Source organism: Synchiropus splendidus, chromosome 19, assembly GCF_027744825.2.
Source record: "Synchiropus splendidus isolate RoL2022-P1 chromosome 19, RoL_Sspl_1.0, whole genome shotgun sequence".
In the NCBI taxonomy this organism is placed as follows: Eukaryota; Metazoa; Chordata; class Actinopteri; order Syngnathiformes; family Callionymidae; genus Synchiropus; species Synchiropus splendidus.
Window position 1 is genome coordinate 16298184 of NC_071352.1, and position 19940 is coordinate 16318123.

At 50.0% G+C, this 19940-nt stretch overlaps 2 protein-coding genes across 2 annotated transcripts; both read right to left on the reverse strand.

Annotated features, from left to right (window-relative positions):
• Nucleotides 1-2893: 2893 nt before the first annotated feature.
• Nucleotides 2894-5813, reverse strand: LOC128750867 (ornithine decarboxylase-like). The gene is made up of 9 exons (XM_053851469.1): nucleotides 5762-5813; nucleotides 5063-5175; nucleotides 4610-4783; nucleotides 4377-4549; nucleotides 4088-4304; nucleotides 3950-4033; nucleotides 3676-3820; nucleotides 3503-3612; nucleotides 2894-3431 (listed from the first exon to the last, which is right to left on the reverse strand). The coding sequence occupies exons 1-9, from the start codon at nucleotides 5781-5783 to the stop codon at nucleotides 3186-3188; spliced, it is 1284 nt and encodes a 427-aa protein (XP_053707444.1). The 5' UTR covers nucleotides 5784-5813; the 3' UTR covers nucleotides 2894-3185.
• Nucleotides 5814-7010: 1197 nt separating this feature from the next.
• Nucleotides 7011-17007, reverse strand: LOC128750866 (retinoic acid receptor alpha-A-like). The gene is made up of 9 exons (XM_053851468.1): nucleotides 16065-17007; nucleotides 11324-11478; nucleotides 10452-10593; nucleotides 9836-9996; nucleotides 9592-9768; nucleotides 9053-9257; nucleotides 8911-8978; nucleotides 8425-8515; nucleotides 7011-8344 (listed from the first exon to the last, which is right to left on the reverse strand). Exons 1-9 carry the CDS (start codon nucleotides 16261-16263, stop codon nucleotides 8139-8141), a joined length of 1404 nt encoding a protein of 467 aa, XP_053707443.1. The 5' UTR covers nucleotides 16264-17007; the 3' UTR covers nucleotides 7011-8138.
• Between the last annotated feature and the right edge of the window lie 2933 nt (nucleotides 17008-19940).

The window sequence follows — 19940 nt, forward strand, 5'->3', positions numbered from 1 at the left end:
TCAGGCTCAGAATCAAGTAATATTTATCCAGAGATTATAGAGTCACTTCAATATTTGAGTCTGTCAGCAGCAGTGTATTTGCGTGCTTATGTTTGCCGATGGACAACTGTGCATCTTCGCTGGATCATGACGTTGTGTTGAGTGATGGTTCATATAAAATGCAGCAACGCAAGTTCGGTTAGGATCAGCAAGACAGGAGAGTGAGCCAACTTGAAATCATGTTCTCCCGAGTGGCAGCAGATCCAAGATTGAAGATGAAAACTCGGAAATATCCGTTTTTGTTGCTTTTCAAATTGCCTTTTTTGTGTTCAGAATCAGAATCAGAATAACATGCACGATAATTCCAGGCCAGCCTTCGTCTGCGCCATCTTGAAATTTCTACTTTTGTCTACATTCGCACAGGTGACCCCCCAAAAAGTCCCCCAAATTAGCTCCTCAAACAGTCGACTGTGACTCACACTTCCCTCTGAGATCAAACCCAAACTGACTTTCACAACACACATTCAAATCTGGCGGACTGAGGAAAGGCCCGAAACACACCACCAACCGCCAGAGACAGATTCAGTATGAAATGGAAAAGGTTTACCGGGACTCGTCGTCTCGCCCATGACCTCAGCTGACGGAGAGACTTTCTTCGCGACGGACACGATGGTGTGCAAGAAAAAGCCAGACGCAGATGGTTTTATCGGCTGGAGGTCTATCCACACCCTCGTCACGGTACGGCAAACGAACCACCAGGTGATTGACAAGTGTTTGTTTACCATTTAGCCCCTGGCCGATTAACTCGTGAGCCCTCAGAGATAGTCAACACACACACCTGATGAGCGCGGCGACTCACAAATGCCACATTGTCTCGACCAGTTATTGCACTGCTGTTGACTAAAGTATCAACCTCAGGGAGAAGGTCAGGAAAGAAGAAGGTCACGGAAGATGAAGGAGATGTTGCAGTTTATTCTCAGTCCATCAGCAGACATCAACAGACATTCACGTACAGTGTTAGAGCTCCATTTGGCGGCTGGATCCTGGGCACATTTCCTTCCTTTCTCCATTTGGACAGAGGCGAACATCTCCATTTTTGGAGCTTTTGCTTGGGAATTGTGCTGTTGAAGGATTGGCAGCGTGTTTTTCTGCTGATAGCTGCTCACCGTGGGTCAACAGGCTTTTTGGCGGTATGGTTATCTGGCTGCAGAGTTTCCTCTGAATTATTTGAAGAATAGAATATGTTTTCCAACAATGCTGTCCTTCATCTGTGGGTTTGTGAAAACCACAACCAGAAATTTAATTTACTGTTAACAATGCTAAAGGCGCTTCAGTGCAGCCAACACTTGCGGCCGATGACACTAACTCAAGACAGAAACCCTGTTTCAGACGGACATTATTCGCCCACAGCCACTGAACGGCAGACAAAACGCTCTCGCTGGCAGACTGAAATGACATTTGGATACCAAATCCAGACTTGAAATAAACAGACACAAAGAGCAACATGATTAACTTGCTTACATGTCAACACACTTCACTGTAGACTGACCAAACAACTTTCTCAGTGCTGGTGAATTGTCTTCCATGTGAGAGTTGTCAGTGAAGCGGCAGAGAGAGGAGCTCGACTCACAGCCCAGCGTGTTGGCTGCCTCGCCGTGTCACTGCAGGGTCCAGGTCAGGCGTGTCTCGGCTCAGATAAGGGCAACAAGGTCGAGTGACCGGCGTCTGGCTCGGCTCATCCACCTCACACACACACACACAAGCTCCGGCGCCACAGAAAACACGCCTGCACTGATTGGCCAGGTGAGGAAAACTAGCTGTGACCACACACGACTGCGCTACAACACCCAAACAACAAGATGTTACTTCATGTTATCCCGCATTCCTTCTTTATTGTCCGTGTATTCATGGTCGAGCCATCAAATATAGCAACTCATTCGGTAAGGTCCCAGAATCAAAGGGACACAATTCGATTCAGGAGTATTTTGTCTAAAAACGACTGTGAAGGTACAATAAATGTGTTTAAATATGAAACCAGAAAGCACTCAGAGACCTCTCCCAAGGCTAAAGAACCCTTTCAGGAAACATATGGATCGCTCCCAAGATGTATTCGTTTGTTCCCCGTCCCTTTTCACACGTTTCCAGAAAGTTTTATCCGAACCTGTCCTTCGTTTTTTTAAGTACTTTTGAGCACAGACAGAAGCCCTAAACTTCCTCGACAAAGGTTCAAAAAGTCCAACTCCTCTGTCTGAGGAATGGAAGGAGGAAACACTTTTGTGAACAGTGTTGTTTTCAAGACCCAAATCCTCAGAACACCACAATTTTACACTGGGTTTTTGCTCTCCATGTCACGTTTCGAGGAACATGGAGTGAGAGCCACGTGTCGAGGACGTGGAGTAGGACCCAAGTGGTGAAAGTTACAGCGAGGCAGGAGCGAGTTAAAAATAATATTTAATAACTAAACAAACAGAAAGCATCACCGAACCTGGAGAAACTAAGCAAAAGCTGAATGTACAATGAACCGAAAATAAATTACAAAAGAGAACAGGAAACGCATGGAAACTGGGAGAAACAAAACACTAAACTCAGGGACCAGGGTTTAACACAAATCCAAAATAAGCTAGCTGACAGAACGAGAGGCCGAAACAAGAAAAGCCAAGAGGACGAGGAGTCACCACAAGAAACAAGGAGTCCAAAACTCAGGAAACGGGGGACAAAGAGGCGAACTCATGGGAACCAGGAAGAGACTCACAGCAACTCGAAGCACTGACATGAAACAATGGGATAAAACGATCTGGCACCCGGTGCTGGAGCCCAGGTGCTCTAATGCACAGGTGATCAGTGGATGATTGGCTCCAGAGGAACAGGAAGAAAACCAAGCATGACTAAAGGGAACCAAATAAAAGCAGCATCATGACACTCCAAACTTTATTGTTGCAGTTTTGTCACATTGTTTATCAACAGCACAAGGAAGTCATCGACCATGTTCTGGATATTCATGACAGATTTAGCAGGAAAAGATCAAACAGATTAAAGCAAGTGAAACAAGTTGTTAATGCAGATGTTCATTCCATCGGCGTATTTAGCTCATATTCAGTCATGTGACCTGTGAATGCGTGGCACTTGTGTTTTTGTTGTCTTTTTCTGACTTAAATTTGAAGCTGTGGCATCAACAGAAGCGATGATCCGTGCAGCACGACACGCTCCTACTTCTTCAGCAGCGCCGCTAGTTTTTGGACATTCTTCACGGACACGACATAATATATTGGCGTGCGCTCGAATCCGTTGAAGCCGCACTGCAGAGCGATGGAGTACGCCCCCATGTTGCTGAAGTGGATCCAGTCCTCCACCTTGCTCTCGGGGAGCATGGTCTTGTCCATGACTTTGTCATAGCTGTCGCAGGTGGGGCCCCAGATGACAGAGCGATATTTGGGCTCCTCCTCACCGACGGACTGCGCAGAAAAAGGAAAGTTAGGGTTGAATCAATGCAGTTGCAACAGAGGGGGTTGGAAGTGCATGTCACCCGGAGTAGCTGAGGCTCCAGCACCAGGTAGCCGGGATGATTGCCGAGCAACGTGAAGGATTCGTAGCGCCCCTCGTTGAGGAAGTAGTTTATCACCTTCTCGTTGTGGTCTGGAGAGAATGGCGAGCGTCAGATTCTGGATTCACGGTCATCTTTCAAAAAGAAAAAGTTACCGTCCGTCACGACTCTCCTGGCGATGACGTTGGCAGTGACTGTGAAGGTGGACTGAGCAAAGAATCCACCTGGCTCGGCGATGATTCTCACGCCGCTCTCAGGAGGAAAGTGCTGATCCAGACTTTTGTTGATGACCAGCGCACACTGGAGCGCAAACGTGGAAATATGAATTGACTGAACTTTAATTTGTGATTCAGAATGGTGTGGAACCAATGGAAAGAGTCGGCAAGATAGTTTGAAGATTGAAATTTACGCCACATGAGTCACGTTTACCTGTTCCAAGTTCATCTTGGAATGGTCTTTCCCATCATACCCGCCACCGAGATCCAGGAGCTTCATCTCGAACCCCATTGTTGCCTATAAAACACTGAAATGACTAACTGCTTACATGACACTGATGTCGAAACATACCGCGATGTTGAAGACCTCGCGGGAGTTGGCGATGGCCTTGGTGTAGCAAGAGCTGTCTCCACACATGGCCCCCACATGGAAGCTGACCCCGACCACGTTCAAGTTGAGATCTTTGGCAGTCTTCAGGAGGTTGGGCACGGCTCTCATCTTGGCACCAAACTTATCACTGAGTTTCACAATTGAGTAGGTGTCGTCCACAGCGATCCGGAGCACCACCCTGTGACACATACCAAACAGGGATGAAGTTCCAAGAAGGGCCAAACAGCTGAAAGGGATTGTCATGGTTCACCTGGCTTTGGGAAACAGTACAGAAATCTTCTCCAGCTCGTCCTCACTGTCAAAGGTCATCAGGTCCACTCCTCGACTGTATGCGTACTGGATATGAGTTCTGGCCTTGGTGGTGTGTGCGAAGATGATCTTGTCTGGCGTGGCTCCGTGAGACAAGACCATGGCAATCTCACCCTGTGTTCGGCGAGACGTTAGGGGTGTCCAGAATTTGGGGTTTACTGAACAAACACCGACCTTGCTGGCGCAGTCGAAGCCAGTTCCCAGGAGGCTCAGCATCCGGACCATGACTGGGGAGGGGTTGCACTTCACCGCGTAGAAGGGTGTGACTCGAGGCAAGTTGGCCTGCCACCGGCGATGGTTCTCCAGCAGACGGTTCAAACTGCCCACAAAGAAGGGGTCCTGGCAACCCTGTGGGAACAAGTCCTTAGAGCAGTCCTGCCTCACTTGGTCATGGGGAGAACAAGTCAACACTCGGACAGCCTGCCAATTCTGGAGGCACACATTAAACCCCTAAACTTGCCGGCGCTCTGTTGCCTCCAGAAATTACCCCTAAGAAGGCAACCAGTGATGCCTTACCCTTCAGACCAAGCAATCTTTCCGGGATCCTTAGACCATCATTCGACCAGAACCTTCAGGGTGCATCGGAGATGGCAGGCCTGATGTCACTGGAGAACTTCTGCGACTCACCGTTGCCTCGCGCTCTTTTATCGTAGCAGCAGTGAAGTCCTCGGGGGTCGTGCCATCCTCCAGCACATGGATGAGCTTGTGATCCTTCGGAAACACCTCTCGCACCCAGCAATCTTTCAGGAAAGATTCGGAGAATAAGAAATAAAACAGACCAAAACTCTTTGCTGAGCTAGCACGCACTACAAAGACGTGCATCTTTCAGCCTGAAGCACATCATGTTCTTGGTTTGGGGAGCCGATCCAGGATCTGTGTCAGGGCTGCTACGTTTGTCACGATGTTTGATTTCACTGGACAAATGAAGTTTGCCGCAGACCTTGTTGTTCATGGTTTTTACACGTTCTACGGCGTATAATTTACATGTGAGGGATTCCTGTGTTGGAATGGGTTGGATTGCAAAAGATGAATGCATCAATGCTTCTCTCTTGAACGAAGACCACGCCCGACCGAGGAGTGGACGCCGGAGCAGTTTTGTCTCAGGTCAGCTGACCCCCCCAAAATATCTGCCTAGAAAGTCATTAACAAATCAGTTCAGTTCAAATCAATTCAAGTTAGTCTCAGCTCACACCCAAACTACACACAACACGCGTTTACATGTGGTCGACTGAGGTAAAACCAGGACCAGGTGGACGATCAGAGAGGCCCGAAACACAGCACCAACCGCAGGCAGAATTCATTCAGTAAGAAACAAAAAACATTTACCGGGACTCGTCGACTTGTCCATGACCTCAGCAGAGAGAGCTGTTCTTCGGGATGGAGTTCACAGTGATGCGAAGCAAACAGAAGCACCTGCTTTTATTGGCTGGAGGTCCATCCACGCCCTCGACAGGGCACGATAAACAAACCACCAGATGATTGACAAGTGCCCATCACTGACTTGAAGATGTTCAACACACATCTGACCAGGATGACTCACAACAACAGGTTTTTGGACCGTTGTTGGCTAAAGTATCAACCTCAGGGAGAAGGTCAGGAACGAAGAAGGTCACGGAAGATGAAGGAGATGTTGCAGTTTATTCTCAGATGGAGCACTACAGTCCATCAGCAGACATCAACGGACATTCACGTACAGTGTTATCGAGCTCCATTTGGCGGCTGGATTCTGGCCGTTAACGCACATTTCCTTCCTTTCTCAATGGAGAGTGACACTCAAACATCTCCATTTTTGGAACTTTTTGTCGGGAATTCTGCTGCTGGCAATGTGTTTCCCTGCTGATAGCTGGTCACTGATAGCTGTGGTTCAACACACTTTCCTTTTGGCCAAATGGCCGGTTATCTCTGCTGCAGAGTTTACCGTGACTTGAAATTGAAGAATTGAATAAGTTTCTCAACAACAACAAAACAAAACCACAACCAGGCCTCAGCTCTTTTTTCGTCAGATCTTTTATGAGCACTTGATCTCCAGCACCACCAGGTTCTCCAGCGCTCCTTTTCTCCTATAGGTAGATGGTGGATAGCAGTCAGTTGCCTCACGTCATCTTTCAATTGGCCTCGCTCTTATTCAACTGTGCTGTAGACTTCCGTCGCCACAACAGGACGTCCTGCGAACACTTATGCCAAACCAAACCGGGTCAGCCCAACGTCTGCTTCGTACATGATGTGTGAGCACACCAAGTGGTGTTGACTCGGGAGTCACAGTCACTCAAGGAGTCATGATTTCAGAGACCTTAGCTCCAAAGAATCATCAGAGATGAAGCCGTCAGCAGGCTTCAGATGGGTCAGAACTGGTCGAGGTGGCACCCCTGAGTCGGGGTGACGCGTCCGGACCGTTGGTCCCAGGACGGTGGATTAAAAAACGCTGTCTGAGTCCTTGAGATGTTTGTTCAGAGAAGTCAACAGCTGTGTTTAAGAGGCCCAGTCGCAAAAGAAACAAAAGATAATGTGATATTTGCATCAAAGCCAGAACCAACTCGCTGCGCTAATCTCTGTCCTTCAGCAAGACTATATTAAGAAACTGGATTTCGTTAAGCTGAGAATAAACATATAGACAACACACATAGAGAAATGAGCCACGCCCACCTGGGTCCTGCATCCCAGAAGACCTGCGCGACCAAAGAGAGGGGATGAACACAGACCAAGTATGTGAGGAGGTGAAGAAGAGAGTGCAGGTGATGTGGCTGTGACATCAGAGTCAAGCTTGACAGTTGGTGAGACTCCTTAGTCAGACAGTGTTGGAGAAGGAGAGCAGGACAACCACCGAGGTTCACAATGAACTGGAGCTGAAGGTGTGACTGACGGAGGATGAAGACAGTGAAGGTGGAGGATGAATGTGGCAACACTGGAGGGAAAGAGGCAGGAGAAGTGAAGCAGACGTGTGTCGGGTGGAGGTGAGACGCGTCTCTGTTTGTGTTTGCCGAAAGTCTGCCACTGTTGACTTCTGTGTTTGACCAAGAGCTTGTCCTGGTTCTGACCCGTGCTGCTGACAGCACCAGGACAAATAAGGACAGACTTGTCTTGTCTCTGTGTTCTCCAGTCTTGTGCAATTGTTTCAGTCAGTGTCATATTGTGTGTTGGACATCATCATCATCCATCATAACATGAAACATGTGTCGTGGTTTTTCTGACAGACTTCCGTATTAGAACTCCTCGTGTTGTCATACCACGATACACCAGCAGAAGGCAGCGTTCCTCAGACTTGGCAGAGATCATAACATGGAAAATTGTGTGTTACGGAATGAAAAACGAGTCGCTGGTGCTTGGTATTTGAAGAGCGTGAGGCACGGACAGGTCTGACAGAAAGACGTCGGCCACATGCTGCAGAATCTCAGGTGTTTATTACAGTGATACAAAGACATCTAGCTATCAAAACATCTGTTTCCGTGATCACCAGTTCCGTCCCTGACGTGAGGAGAAGTGGCTGGGATATTTACAGCGAGCTGCTTCCAGGAGACACATTATTTACACATGTACACTTAGGAAAATAGCTTCTGGCTGGACCACCGGATGAAAACACTCACAGTCTCTTTCTATGTACAAATATTACAGTGTGGTTTTGCATATTAACTTCATGGAATTCCTTCAGTCGGCGTCCACAGTGTTTTAAATAGTCGTAAAGCTAAAACCTGCTTCTGTCTGACGCTCAGGGGGAGAGGGAGGCGGGGCTAAGGCCGGGCGAGGGCGGCGAGCTTCCCGCCGACACGCCGTCCTCCGCTCCTCTCCCGCCTCTCTCCCGTGCTTTGGCGCCGCTGGAACCCTCCAGTCCCTCGGAGTTCTCCAGCATCTCCTGGATGAGCGGCGGCATCGAGCCGGGGATCTCCATCTTCAACGTGATGACTCGCTCTGCCCCTGGTGGTCGGAGAGGGAAGTGAGTTTGCGCTGATGGTTGCAGCGCCGCTGCCGCCTGCGCGTGCGTGTGCACATCTCACCCTTCACACTGATGCTCCTGAGGTCCGTGATCTTCATCAGTATTTTGGGGAACATGCAGGGTTTGTCAGGCCTCCTCCTCCGAACGTAGAGCTGAAGGAAGTGGGAAACATTGTGCGTATGTGTTCATGAGAACAAAGTTTCTGTTTACTCTCACATCAAATGAGTCTTTTTTTGCCTGCTTTTTTCATCAACTACACAGAAATAAGAAGATACATTCATACATTTAACATTTATATTGATATTAATTTACTTTCAACTGGAGCGTTTTATCTTTTATAATTAGAAATGATAATTGAATATTTAGATTTCATTCACATTTATATTATTTCTACTTTATTATATAATTATTATTCAAATAGATGTTAAAAGTGCTATTTACATTAAATCAATCTAGAAACACTGGAATCAGTGAAGCCCATACACACGTGACTGGAATACAATATTTTCCTCCTAAACTTAGGATGAAGTGCCACTGAGAGACCGACCTTCAAGGCCTCCAGCATGGGTTCCTGGAGGTCATCCACCTTGCTGGCCTCCTCCAGGTCCTGACGGTCTGAACATGCGCAGAAAACGGTGAGAAGGAGACTCCAAACTGAAGCGTCCCACGGTGAGAATGGAGCGCAGTACCTCCGCACAGCAGACAGATGGCGCTCAGCAGCCCCGTCTCCGCGTCGTCCATCTCCAGCGGCAGCAGCTGGTTGGCGAAGGAGAACACCAGGTCGGTGAGTGGGCCGAAGCCGGCGTTGTGCATCTGGGTCCGGTTCAGAGTGAGGCCGTCCGAGAAGGTCATGGTGTCCTGGTCCGGAGTGTAGCGCGTGCAGATCCGCAGGATCTGGAGACAAGTGAGAGTCAGCGGCGCCCCCTGGTGGCCGCGGCGGACACTACCTTGTCAATACACGGTTTCTTCAAATGAGCAGCGCATCAGAGGCACAGCAAAATGTTCAGATACAGAAATAACCATCGGTGATATTTATAAACACATTGTCATTATAGAATATTTAATCATTATGTTTTAAATCTAAAGTTGTGCCGAGCTAGAAAATAACAGTGGAATGTTATTTATAAACTATTTCTGTTCTAAAAATGACAAAGTGATGCAAGTCAGTTGGGCCCTGCTCCACTGCCTCCAGTGTCTCCTGAGTGAACGGCACGACAGTCCTGCTCACCAGGATGTCGAGGCACGCGGCCTTCAGCAGCGTGATCTGGTCGGCGATGGTCAGCGTGGTGAAGCCGGGCAGCTGCTTGGCAAACTCCACCGTCTTGATGATGCACTTGGTGGACAGCTCGCTGAACTTGTCCCACAGACTCACGTCCAGGGCCACGCGGCGCTCGGCGCTGTTGCTCTGCGGGGGAGAGACGCGGGTGAACGAGAGCCACGGGCCAGGCAGCGGCCGGACGGGCGGCTCGTACGGTGGTGTATTTCCCCAGCTGGCACAGGGACGGAAACGTCTCCTGGTGAGCTCGACGCACTCGCTCGATCATCTGCTCCGTGTCGGCCGACAGCACGTACACCTCCGGCTCCACCGCTCGCTTCTCATCCTTCTTCTTCTTCGTCCGGTCGTTCCGTACCACTGAGGGAGCACCAGCAGAGCTTTGTTTACACATTACAGCAGAAGGAAACCAAACAAAAACAGCCAGAAACTAGTATAAAATTAAACAACACACATGCTGGCGAGAAATGAAAAAAATAAAATAAAATAAACGAATCATAATAAATATTGAATATTAACAGGTTAGTAATATTAAAAAAACTAAAATTAAATAATTAAACTCATTTCATAAAAGAACTAAATAGGAGAAAATATGATAAAAGCAAAAATCGCATTAAATAAATGATATAAAATCTCAATAAATCCAGCTAATAAAGTGTCAACAAAAATAATGATCTAATATCGAATAGATCATAATCAAGCCAAATAATTTACGAGACAAAAACTTTAATTCATATTTTTAAGAACACGGGAGGAAACGACTGCTGCGGCTGAAAGCAAAGGCCACCACCAGAGGGCGCCGTCCGCTCACTCACACTCCTTGGACATGCCGACGTCCAGACACTTCTGCAGGCGGCAGCTCTGGCAGCGGTTCCTCGTCACCTTGTTGATGACGCAGACTTTGTCCCGGTGGCACGTGTAGACCATGTTCTTCTGGATGCTCCTCCGGAAGAAGCCCTGCGCCCAGTTTTCAGAGAAATACATGACTCACCAGGCAGTGTAAATACTGAGCCACAAGAGCAAAGTGTGAAGAAGCAGCCAACTATTGAGGAGGCAAAACTGACCACAAGGTCATTTGAAAAGGTCAATATTTTAACAAAATGTTCGTCCGATACAACGTCTCACTCTGTTCTTGCATGTCAACTCAAACCAAACATTTCAAAGAGCAGCACAAACATGTGGCTGGAGGACGTGGTCGAGCAAAGAGGCGTCTTTTAATGTTTAACCGGGCCGCCTCACTGCGGCAAGAAGGTCCGAGCTGAGCAAACCAAGCGCCGCAATCACATTTCAAAGCTCACATTCTTTTGTGTGTTTGTTGGATTAGATGAAGCCTAGAGGCTTACTGAGCCTCAGTGGGGCAAAGGTCGCGACCTTGTCCACGCGTTGTGCAAATACTGATTCTGGGTGTGAACGGATTTTCACTCAACTTCTACTGACGGCTACGCGGGTTGTGTCATGGTCATGTGACCTCGCTGAAGTGATGAGCTCAGCGATGTTGGTCCTATACTCGGACCTCCGGTGACGCTGCGTCCATCAGGTGCTCCGTCCACACGCTGGGTTTCACATTAAATAAAATCTTTGGCACGGAGCAGCAGACCAGAGTGAGACCTCTGTCGGCCATGAAAGCGATGCCTTTTCTTGAAAATGTGTTAAATATGTTTCGAGAGGGAGCGAGAGAGGTCGGCACCTTGCAGCCTTCGCACGCGCTGACTCCATAGTGGTATCCCGACGACTTGTCCTGACACACGAAACAGGGCTTGTAGACTCGTGGCGGGGGCGGAGGTGACGGGGGACTCTGGACCAGCAAGTCTTCTCCCGAACTCGTGCTCTCTGTCTCTATAGCTGTGAGAGAAAAGGAGCAGAGTGAGGAACGGCGTGGCGCCAAGCCAAGAGGGCATCAACTCAGTGGGTCGGTTTAAAGAGAAGGGCTCGGCGTCTCATCTCAGGCCGGTTTCAGAGCAGCAGCCAGCTAAAACTTACCCCTCGACATAGCAGTGCCCCCTTTCACAAGCTCTGAAGGTCCCAACCCAAATCCATAGGAGCTTCAGACCCAAACATACACAGTGCACCCTGTTTAGTTCACCTGATGTTAAGAATGGCCCGTTCCAACATGGTGGTCATAATGTTACGGCACCGTCACTGGCCTCACGGTTGGATGATGGGAGCCAGCTTCTCTGACTTGCCGCTGAAGAGGAACTCTGGACATGAATGACCTTTGAGATACACCTCCCCCTCCCCCCGTCTCCAGTAGCAATACCAGACATTCCACCGTGGAGCAGATTCAGCTCGCCTCCTCCGGTCCGCTCTCTTTTCACATCGAGAGGGAGGAATCAGGAGGAAGCACGTCATTCTCAGCTGCCGTCCAGCATCCCTCCACTCACCCGCCCCTGGCTGACCGCTCTCTGGCTCTCAGGGTTCCAGGATGCGGCGGATATTCTGGTGAGACACAGCACCATCGCCAGAGAGCGCACAGATGACTGGAGTCAAGGATGAGTCCCAGTGCGTCGCCAGCTCCAGGGAAACCGAGCCTCGGCGAGTCACCATGGCCTCTGGCGCAGGACTGCGTGCCTCGGGTTCAAGTGTGGTGCAGTCCCAGAGGTGCGGGTTCAACTACACGCCCAGCAGATACTCAAGCTAGGACGCAACAGCGCCCCCTACAGCAGGTTAGATACAAGAAGCTGTATTACTGACTGGTAACCACGAGGCCAGCGGGTCAAGCAAAACGCCTCCGCTGCACAATTGGCAAAAGCACCGTCTACGAAGCGTCATCATCCAGAGGCCCCCTTCACGCACCCAGAGGTGACATGACTCGTCGAGTCTTTGTTTGTTATATCGAAGTTTGATCCCGCACCTCCTCCCTTTTCACACACTCGAACCAAAGTCTGACTCGCTCTGCTCACACTCACATTCCCAGACAAGCTGTAAAAGTGTGCGTCAGAGTGTGTGTGTGTCCATTAGAGAGAAAGAAGGGGTCATTCAGTGTGGAGAAGTGATGACTGGGCAGCTGACACTGGAAAGAAAGAGGCAGATAGAAGGTGAATAAAGAGAGGGAGAGATGTAGGTCACTTCCCTGTTGTCCATGAGTCATTGCTCTGCAACACACAAACACAAGCGAGCGCACGCATCCACTCCCCCCACCACCACTATGACACAAAAGCAATCGCCCGAGTCTCTTATGGTCTTTGACCTTTGGACCTGCAGGACACTCTTCATGCCAAACACAGAGAGACACTCCGGAACAAGCGTTGCTCAAACTGCTAGTGGGAATCCAAGGACTTGCCCCTCCCCTGCCAAATATTTACAGGTCTTTGTGGACCTTTCTCCCATCAGGCCAAGTGCTGTGCCGCCACAGAGGAGCTGCACATCCAGCAGCCCAGCGCCTGCACACACCAGAGCAGCACTGTACGGGCGGCGGGAGGAAGTGAGCTCCAATGTGACCAGTCCAGGCCCTGAGGCCAGCTGATGGCTGGCTGAGGTAGTGCCGCATAAAGGCCTCTGCCAAATGACACGGTGAGCACAGAGTCCACCATTGTGGCTGAAGCGCCTTCAGCAAAGAACACTTTGAATGAGGAAAGACAACGGCACAAATCTTGCAGCTCGTTGGGACCTGAAGACACAATGGAGGAGGCGGCTGAAGCTACATCACCAGCACCACCAGAGTGGAAGTGGAGAAGGAACCGCTCAAGCTGGCGCTGAGGACACGTTAGACTGCTCTTCCGTTTAGTGACACGGCACAGAGTTTGCCAACAGGCTTTTGTTGGACCAAACCAGGGCATCTCTGAATGGAGAGGCTCTTCCTAAGGTGGGTGGCTGGCACCCACCTCACAGATCTGCTCCATCGGTTTAACAAGTCTCTCCCTCCGCTTGACACTCAAGTAGATTCGGGAGTCTCGCGCCTTCCTCTGTAGCCGCTCTTAACAGGCCAAGGGGCAGACTCCAGACGAGATCAAGAGATTACACCTCTATTTTGTCCTGGGATCTTGTCCAGGATCTCTCAGTGGAAGTGCAAGGTGAGGCCCGGATGCTTCCCGAAACCTTTGACACCTATAAACCAGATTGGCTGGTGCAAATCCAGACCAATATCACTTACCACTCTCAGCTTTTCATTACGGAATCACACAATTCACTGAGACTTCAGCGTCGCAGGGCCAAACTCCATCGCCTCTACCTTCATTAATCTTCCAGGGGTCAAAAGGGGCTGCAGCCAATCCCGGCTGACATTGGAAGGAGGCGGAGTTAACCCTGGACAGGTCACCGGTCCATCACGGGGGGAACACAAAGAGACTAGCAGCCATTCAGGCTGGCGGAAAATATATTGGGGCTGTGGAGGGAAACGGACGTAAACAAAAGTGAGCGATGAGGTTTGAAGCTTACGTTCCTCCACGCTGCAGATAAGAGCAATATAAACAAGAATTGTCTTGTTGTTCCACAAGATTTCTGTGACTCAGTTTAGTTCTGTGAAGACAGCAATAGACCCAAGTCTCCTGCAGCAGCGTACAGTACGTAGCCATTAGCTCAGAATGCCGTAAAGGTTTATTTGGTCTTTTGCAGGCTACCTTAAATCCCCAGTTTCACGGTCTGATCATCCTGATCAAGTTGGACCTGCCACGCCATTCCACAGCAAGCCCCGGCTAGATCTGGGGATTAGGACTCGACCTGATGCCCTGCTGAGGTCACCCGACTCAACACATGGAAAACAAACTCTGCCAGTTTGAATCAACAACCTGGTGGCGAGCGAATAGAAGCACAAACAAGAGCGAGCGCAGGATGTGTTAGACAGCAGGCGGCGGTGGCTCACGGCAGTGGTGAGACCAGTGTGTTGGGGAGGCGATTTACCCCAACTGAGCAACAGCTGAACGGCAGGGAAGCGAACACATCCCTCAACATTGAAGGCAAAAATATCTTCAATATTTTGGGAGGAGCTGTCTGAACAGGGTACGTTCACGTGAAACAGTGCGCGACTATGCAAGTCTGTCCATACGGAAAGACAGCCATAAACACTCACAACCAAGGTTTACTTTCTGCTTTCTTTCCTGCTCGGTTCACAACCCCACATACAGACAACAAACACCGGAGACACGCTACTCCTCAGAATACACCACAGAAGTATCAGAGAGAAACAAAGGCCGAATTGAATCACAGCAGAGACGACACAGATAAGAGAAGATGGCCGCCTCCTAAAGTAAACAACATCAGCGCCACAGCAGGACGCTTGAGAACCATAACACAAGACTGGCGTGGGAATGACGCCATGCGTGTTATGCTGCAGGAGCACGGCTTCTCTAGAGGCTCAAAAACACACATGAGTCATGTGACAGTGTTTACCATGACATCACTGCTCTCCAAAACTGTCATCCTCCATTCATGATAGAACAGACTTTTAAGCAATTCAGTTTTCCTGCTTGAATAAAAACAAAGAATTCAGAGTGCTCTCAACCCAAGAAGGCAGACAGTATACTTAAATAAAGAAGAACCTAAAATTGTCTAAAGAAGGGAATAACTGAAATAATGCCAGTGAATCGATGGCCAGCAGATGAAAGCGCACCATGCGAGACACTGCCCCCCTCTAGTTTCACATGTACCACAGAGATATTGATTGACCTGTTCACGCCAACCACAGGCGGCATGCTCCGTCTTATCCGGCCCAGAAAACATTCCTCATGTCAGCCAAGGCATGACCCGGGGGCCACATGTGGTCCCTGGCCCGTGCTCATCCTCCCACATGAGGTCAATGTGAAAGTTCCAACTTTCTGCTGCCACCATTGTTGTCGCTGTGATCTTCTCCCTTGTGATTTGGACTGACAGGCGCGTGGAGTCCTTCACCACATTGTGTCTGTCAGACAGCGATCTCAGACTCCCGGTGGAGGCTCACTCTGAAGCATGTGTGTGGTTCTTGTGGTTACTGATTCACCTTCGCCTCGCCTCCACACGCGCACACACACACTTTTTTTTCCTCCCTGAAGAATCAAATTTGCTTGCTCAAAGGCAAAGGTTTGAGGCACTTAAAATTGACTTTTGAGCCGACGACTTGTTCTTCAAGCTCTTCTCAGCCACATCAAATGGCCAGATTTGGCCCCCGGGCCTTCAGTTTGAGTCCTATGACTCACATCTTTAGAATTGTTTGGACTAACTACACATTATTATTATTGTTATTATTTTTAAAAGCATGTATATACTTCATTCTATTGACCTCTTTCACTAAAGATTTTGTAGAAACAACTCATGATCGTGATTCCTTCTGACTTTGCAACTGTGTTATTGATAAGAGAGATAAGGCGACACCGGTTACAACTCAACTATCCCACTTCAAATTGGTTTATATTGCGCATATTTCCCCCTCCGTTTCGTCAACACCCCGGGGCAGCGTGAGCTCCAGGCACTCAGTCAACACACATGGTCCCAAGTGAATGTTTGAGCGAGTGACTCACAATGGCTGGATCCGCTCCAGTGTCTCCCCGTCAGCAGGGAGCCTCCGAACGGCCGCTGGAGCGGCCCCAGGCCGGGCAGCAGACCCTTCTCGGACAGGAGCCCCGGGGATCGGTGGTAGTAGTCCATGCTCAGGAAGGAGCCGGGGCTCGGGCTGCTGGGGCTCGGGCTCAAACCCACCACATCCACGCTCTCGTACATCTTCTGGGAATCTCCCCCAGAACGCTTTTAATGTCAATCCGAAAGGGACGGCGAGGAGAAAAGGAGGAAGAGGAGGAGGAGGAGGAGGAGGAGGGGGGGGGGCAGGAGTTCACATCTTCATGTCAGACCTGACGGGTGGTGTGGTGGGGGAGGAGAGGACGAGCTGACCGGTCCCGCTGACCCCTCTGCCCGGCGGTGCTGGAGCTCCGCGGAGTCGCCTTCCACCCGCCAGTCAACCGCGATGCAGCGCCACAAGTCACCACTTCGGAAAGCAACAACTTTCGCAGCGAGCAGCAAGTCCCTGATTTCAATGGTTTCCAGTTCCGCGCCGCATTAGCTTTAGCTTGCCCGCGTCAAGTCGAAAAATCCAAGTCAACTCGGTCAAATGTCCCCGCAAGTCGGTGGGTTCAATGGCGGACCCGCGCGCGAGTGTTGCTGCGGGGAAAGTCCGGCGCTCCAGGCTCCGCTCCGGGGCTCACAGAGTCCAGCGAGGCTCGCCTCCCTCCCCGCCACCGCGGCGCGGCAGCGCTCACCGTCCCAAGTTGCCTGAGCGAGTCCCGCTGGTGGACGGAAGTCGCCCGAGAACGAACGAATCCGACAGGAATCTCCGGGGTTTGTTTCTGTCCGAGTGCGCAGGAGACGAGCAGCCGCGGCGGAGGCAGGCGCCAGTGTCCTGTGGTAACCTCCGGCCTGCACCCGACGCCCTCTCGCGCCTCTCCCTCGCGCTGCCCAGGTTCACAGCGGTGACATCAGCGGCTCGCTGGCGCCCCCTATCTGCGGCAGCGTCACTGCAAAACCAGGCCACTGGATCACCAGCGTTTGTTCTCATGTGCGCACGCGTGTGTAAGTTGAGTTTTGAAATGTGCGTGTGTTTTTGCTTCGATATTTCAGTTTGCCGTATGGGTGGGTTTATGACATTGTTCGTAAGACACTGGTCCTGTTTATGTTCATTAAACATGTCAACATCAATATAAATGTTGTGTTCATTTATTGTTGTCATTTGTTTCCTGTGCAATTGTTGAAATTGCTTCTTGTGTTGGTGAGTTCATGTGTCCCTGCATAGATGTGTGCCAGTGTTTCATGGTTGGTTGTGTTATGGCGTCGCACGTTTGCGTTACATCTGTGTTTTAGTGTGAGTCTTGACCGACGTGCGTGAGACACACAGCAGCTTGTGGCTCGCTGAGCTGCTCCAACGTCCCTTCCATCTCTGATGGTTTTGCATCAAACACAGCATTTTCCTTTTGCCCTCTGATGTGCTCCTTTCTCGACACAAACATGTACACAATCACATGGGGACACAGTGACCTGTGGCCTAATTTGACATGACTCACGAGCAGAACTTGCTCAACATCTCAGCCACACACACGTGCGCGTGCATGTACCGCCATGGCTTCATCGTTTCTTCTCACTCAAACCACACACACCTCTGACTGAGGGCTTCAGGGAAATGGAACGCTCCAGTGACACTCGGAGTGGAGCTTGGTGAGTTTGAGCATAATGAACGTGTAATTATCTCCGGTACAGTGAGGGTGCCATGTTGGCCCAGTTGCAGGAGCCGGACCTTATTCTGCTCTGCAGCTAGCACCGGAGCTTTGTGGACAGTGACTCGCTCACTTGCTCAGGGATTTCAAGTCAAACATCCGACAGCGTTCGGAGGGTTTGGTCCAGTTAGCCGGCCTCTGAGGAGGCGCTGGTCCGGGTGAGACCACCGGACCGTTGCTGGACTGACTGGGAGGAGGCTTTTAGGCAGCAATCAGCCCAGGACGTCCACGGGGGAGCGGCGAGTGCGAACGGCCGGGTGAGAGGTGTGAAGAGTGATGGTGGAGAAGGCATGGCCGGGGGAAGGGGCTAATGGAAGGAGAGGGTCATTTCCCATGCCAGCAAGTGACGGAGAGTGATGTCCCTGTCCGTCACGCGGATACAGGAACGTCTGCGTTGGAAGAGACCGCGTTTCTGCCGCATTTGAAATCAGCGTTGATCACCACACCTGACCAGAAACAAGCCTGACTCACCATGTCCCATGGCAAACACCCTCTTCTGTCTCCTATTGAGAGAGCCGGCTCTGCCTGAGCCAGAACAGCGGAGGATGAAGATGACTCAGCAGCAGCAGAGAAATCTTTCATTGCCGTGAATAGTTTCATTTGAAAAAGGCGTTTTTATTTCTGCTGCTCATATGAAGCGCTGCGTGAGTGAGGCGAGCAGGCAGCAGATCCAGAGGGTGAGACGCCGATAGTAACCGTCGCCTCTCCATTATTCATCAGACAGCTGTTCTGTAAGTAGGTTACATTTTTCAAAGAAGAAGCGAGGAAGAGGAGGACAAGCGACGGCCGAGAAAATCATCCTGGTTGAGGCTGTGAGTGAAGCGCGTACGTGTGTAATTTATGGATGACATCCTTCTCTTCATCACGCGAGCCTCCGAGGAGGACCATGTTCCAGGACACGTGGGATCACACGTGACGCCGACCTTTAAGTCTAGTTGCCATGCCTCGCTTCCACACAGAGGTCGCCCCAGATAACCTTGCGGACACCCTGAAAAGCTCGGCCTGGAAACCTTCTGGTGAGACTGCTATATAGTGGCCTAGGACCCCAGAGGAGGCGGCAGTCCAAGTGCTAGGATGGTTGAGGTGATAAAGTAGTGAATTTACCCTCAATAGCAATGTAGCTAAAGCTGTAACCCTAGCGGATCAAGGCCCCATGACCACGTGTCCCCGGGAAACCTTCCCGAGAGGGACGTTAAGGCATTTGCAATATGGCTCCTGTGTCTTGACAGATGCTTCTTAAGATGGTTGCAACAAAGTCGCGGAGGTCAAGGTCTGGATCTCAGCTCGGCGTGTGAGATCGGCTGGTTAGCGAACGGGTGCGTAGCGGTTGGTCGATGGCGCTGGTGGCGACCTTTGTTTTAAACACTGATGGGAGTTTAGCCGTTTATATAGCTGACTTTGAGGAGAGACATTTGTGGATATTAGATTTATATAAATAATCATATACAAGTAACATCCGACTCACGTCCACGGCCAGCAGATACGTTTTTTTTTTTATCAATGTCTGGCACCGCAGCACGTAGCAGCCCGGCAACATGTACAACAGTTCTGGCAGCACAGTATCCCAGCGTCTCACTCTCACACAGCCATCTACCACTACAGTAGCATCTATAACCCTCGCGTCGGCCATGTTGAATGGCATTCAACTTACGTCTAATCCGACTTACGCCCGGTTGGTCGGAACCGATCCCAGTTGTAAGTTGGATGTTACTTGTATATTATATTTGTATAAATCTATAAAGTTAATCACTTTGTAATGTATTGAAAATGAACGTATGAAAGCTTCTCAACACCCCGAGTATGCAATCCAAGATGGCTGCCGGAGAGTCACCAGTGAGCAGAGCTCCTTTAATATCGTTTGTATTCGACTTTGTTTTTCACTAAATTAGTATTGTTCGACACATGAACATAGAAATGTTTTGCGGTGTAGTTACAGATGTTCATGCTGTAGACGCGAATCACAATGCAGTGCTGACAATGGCTATTGCTATCCTGCTGGCGGGTTGCTATTGGCGTCACCATCTTCTGACTTCTGTCACCACAACACGTGTGACGTCGCTCCCAGTCCCGAGTTGCGACTTCTGATGCAACTGGAACGCACCATTCGCTCCAACCAATCAAGCGTCGCTTCATTTT

Excerpts from the sequence above, each read along its gene's own strand:
- LOC128750867 (XM_053851469.1), bottom strand. The coding sequence starts at position 5,783 with ATGGACAAGTCGACGAGTCCCG. Across the intron at positions 4,550-4,609 it reads GCTTCGACTGCGCCAGCAAG|GGTGAGATTGCCATGGTCTT; the intron begins GTCGGTGTTTGT and ends CGCCGAACACAG. Across the intron at positions 3,821-3,949 it reads CCAAGATGAACTTGGAACAG|TGTGCGCTGGTCATCAACAA; the intron begins GTAAACGTGACT and ends TTTGCGCTCCAG.
- LOC128750866 (XM_053851468.1), bottom strand. The coding sequence starts at position 16,263 with ATGTACGAGAGCGTGGATGTGGTGGGTTTGAGCCCGAGCCCCAGCAGC. Across the intron at positions 11,479-16,064 it reads CTGGAGCGGATCCAGCCATT|CTATAGAGACAGAGAGCACG; the intron begins GTGAGTCACTCG and ends TTTCTCTCACAG. Across the intron at positions 8,516-8,910 it reads CCATGCTGGAGGCCTTGAAG|CTCTACGTTCGGAGGAGGAG; the intron begins GTCGGTCTCTCA and ends CACTTCCTTCAG.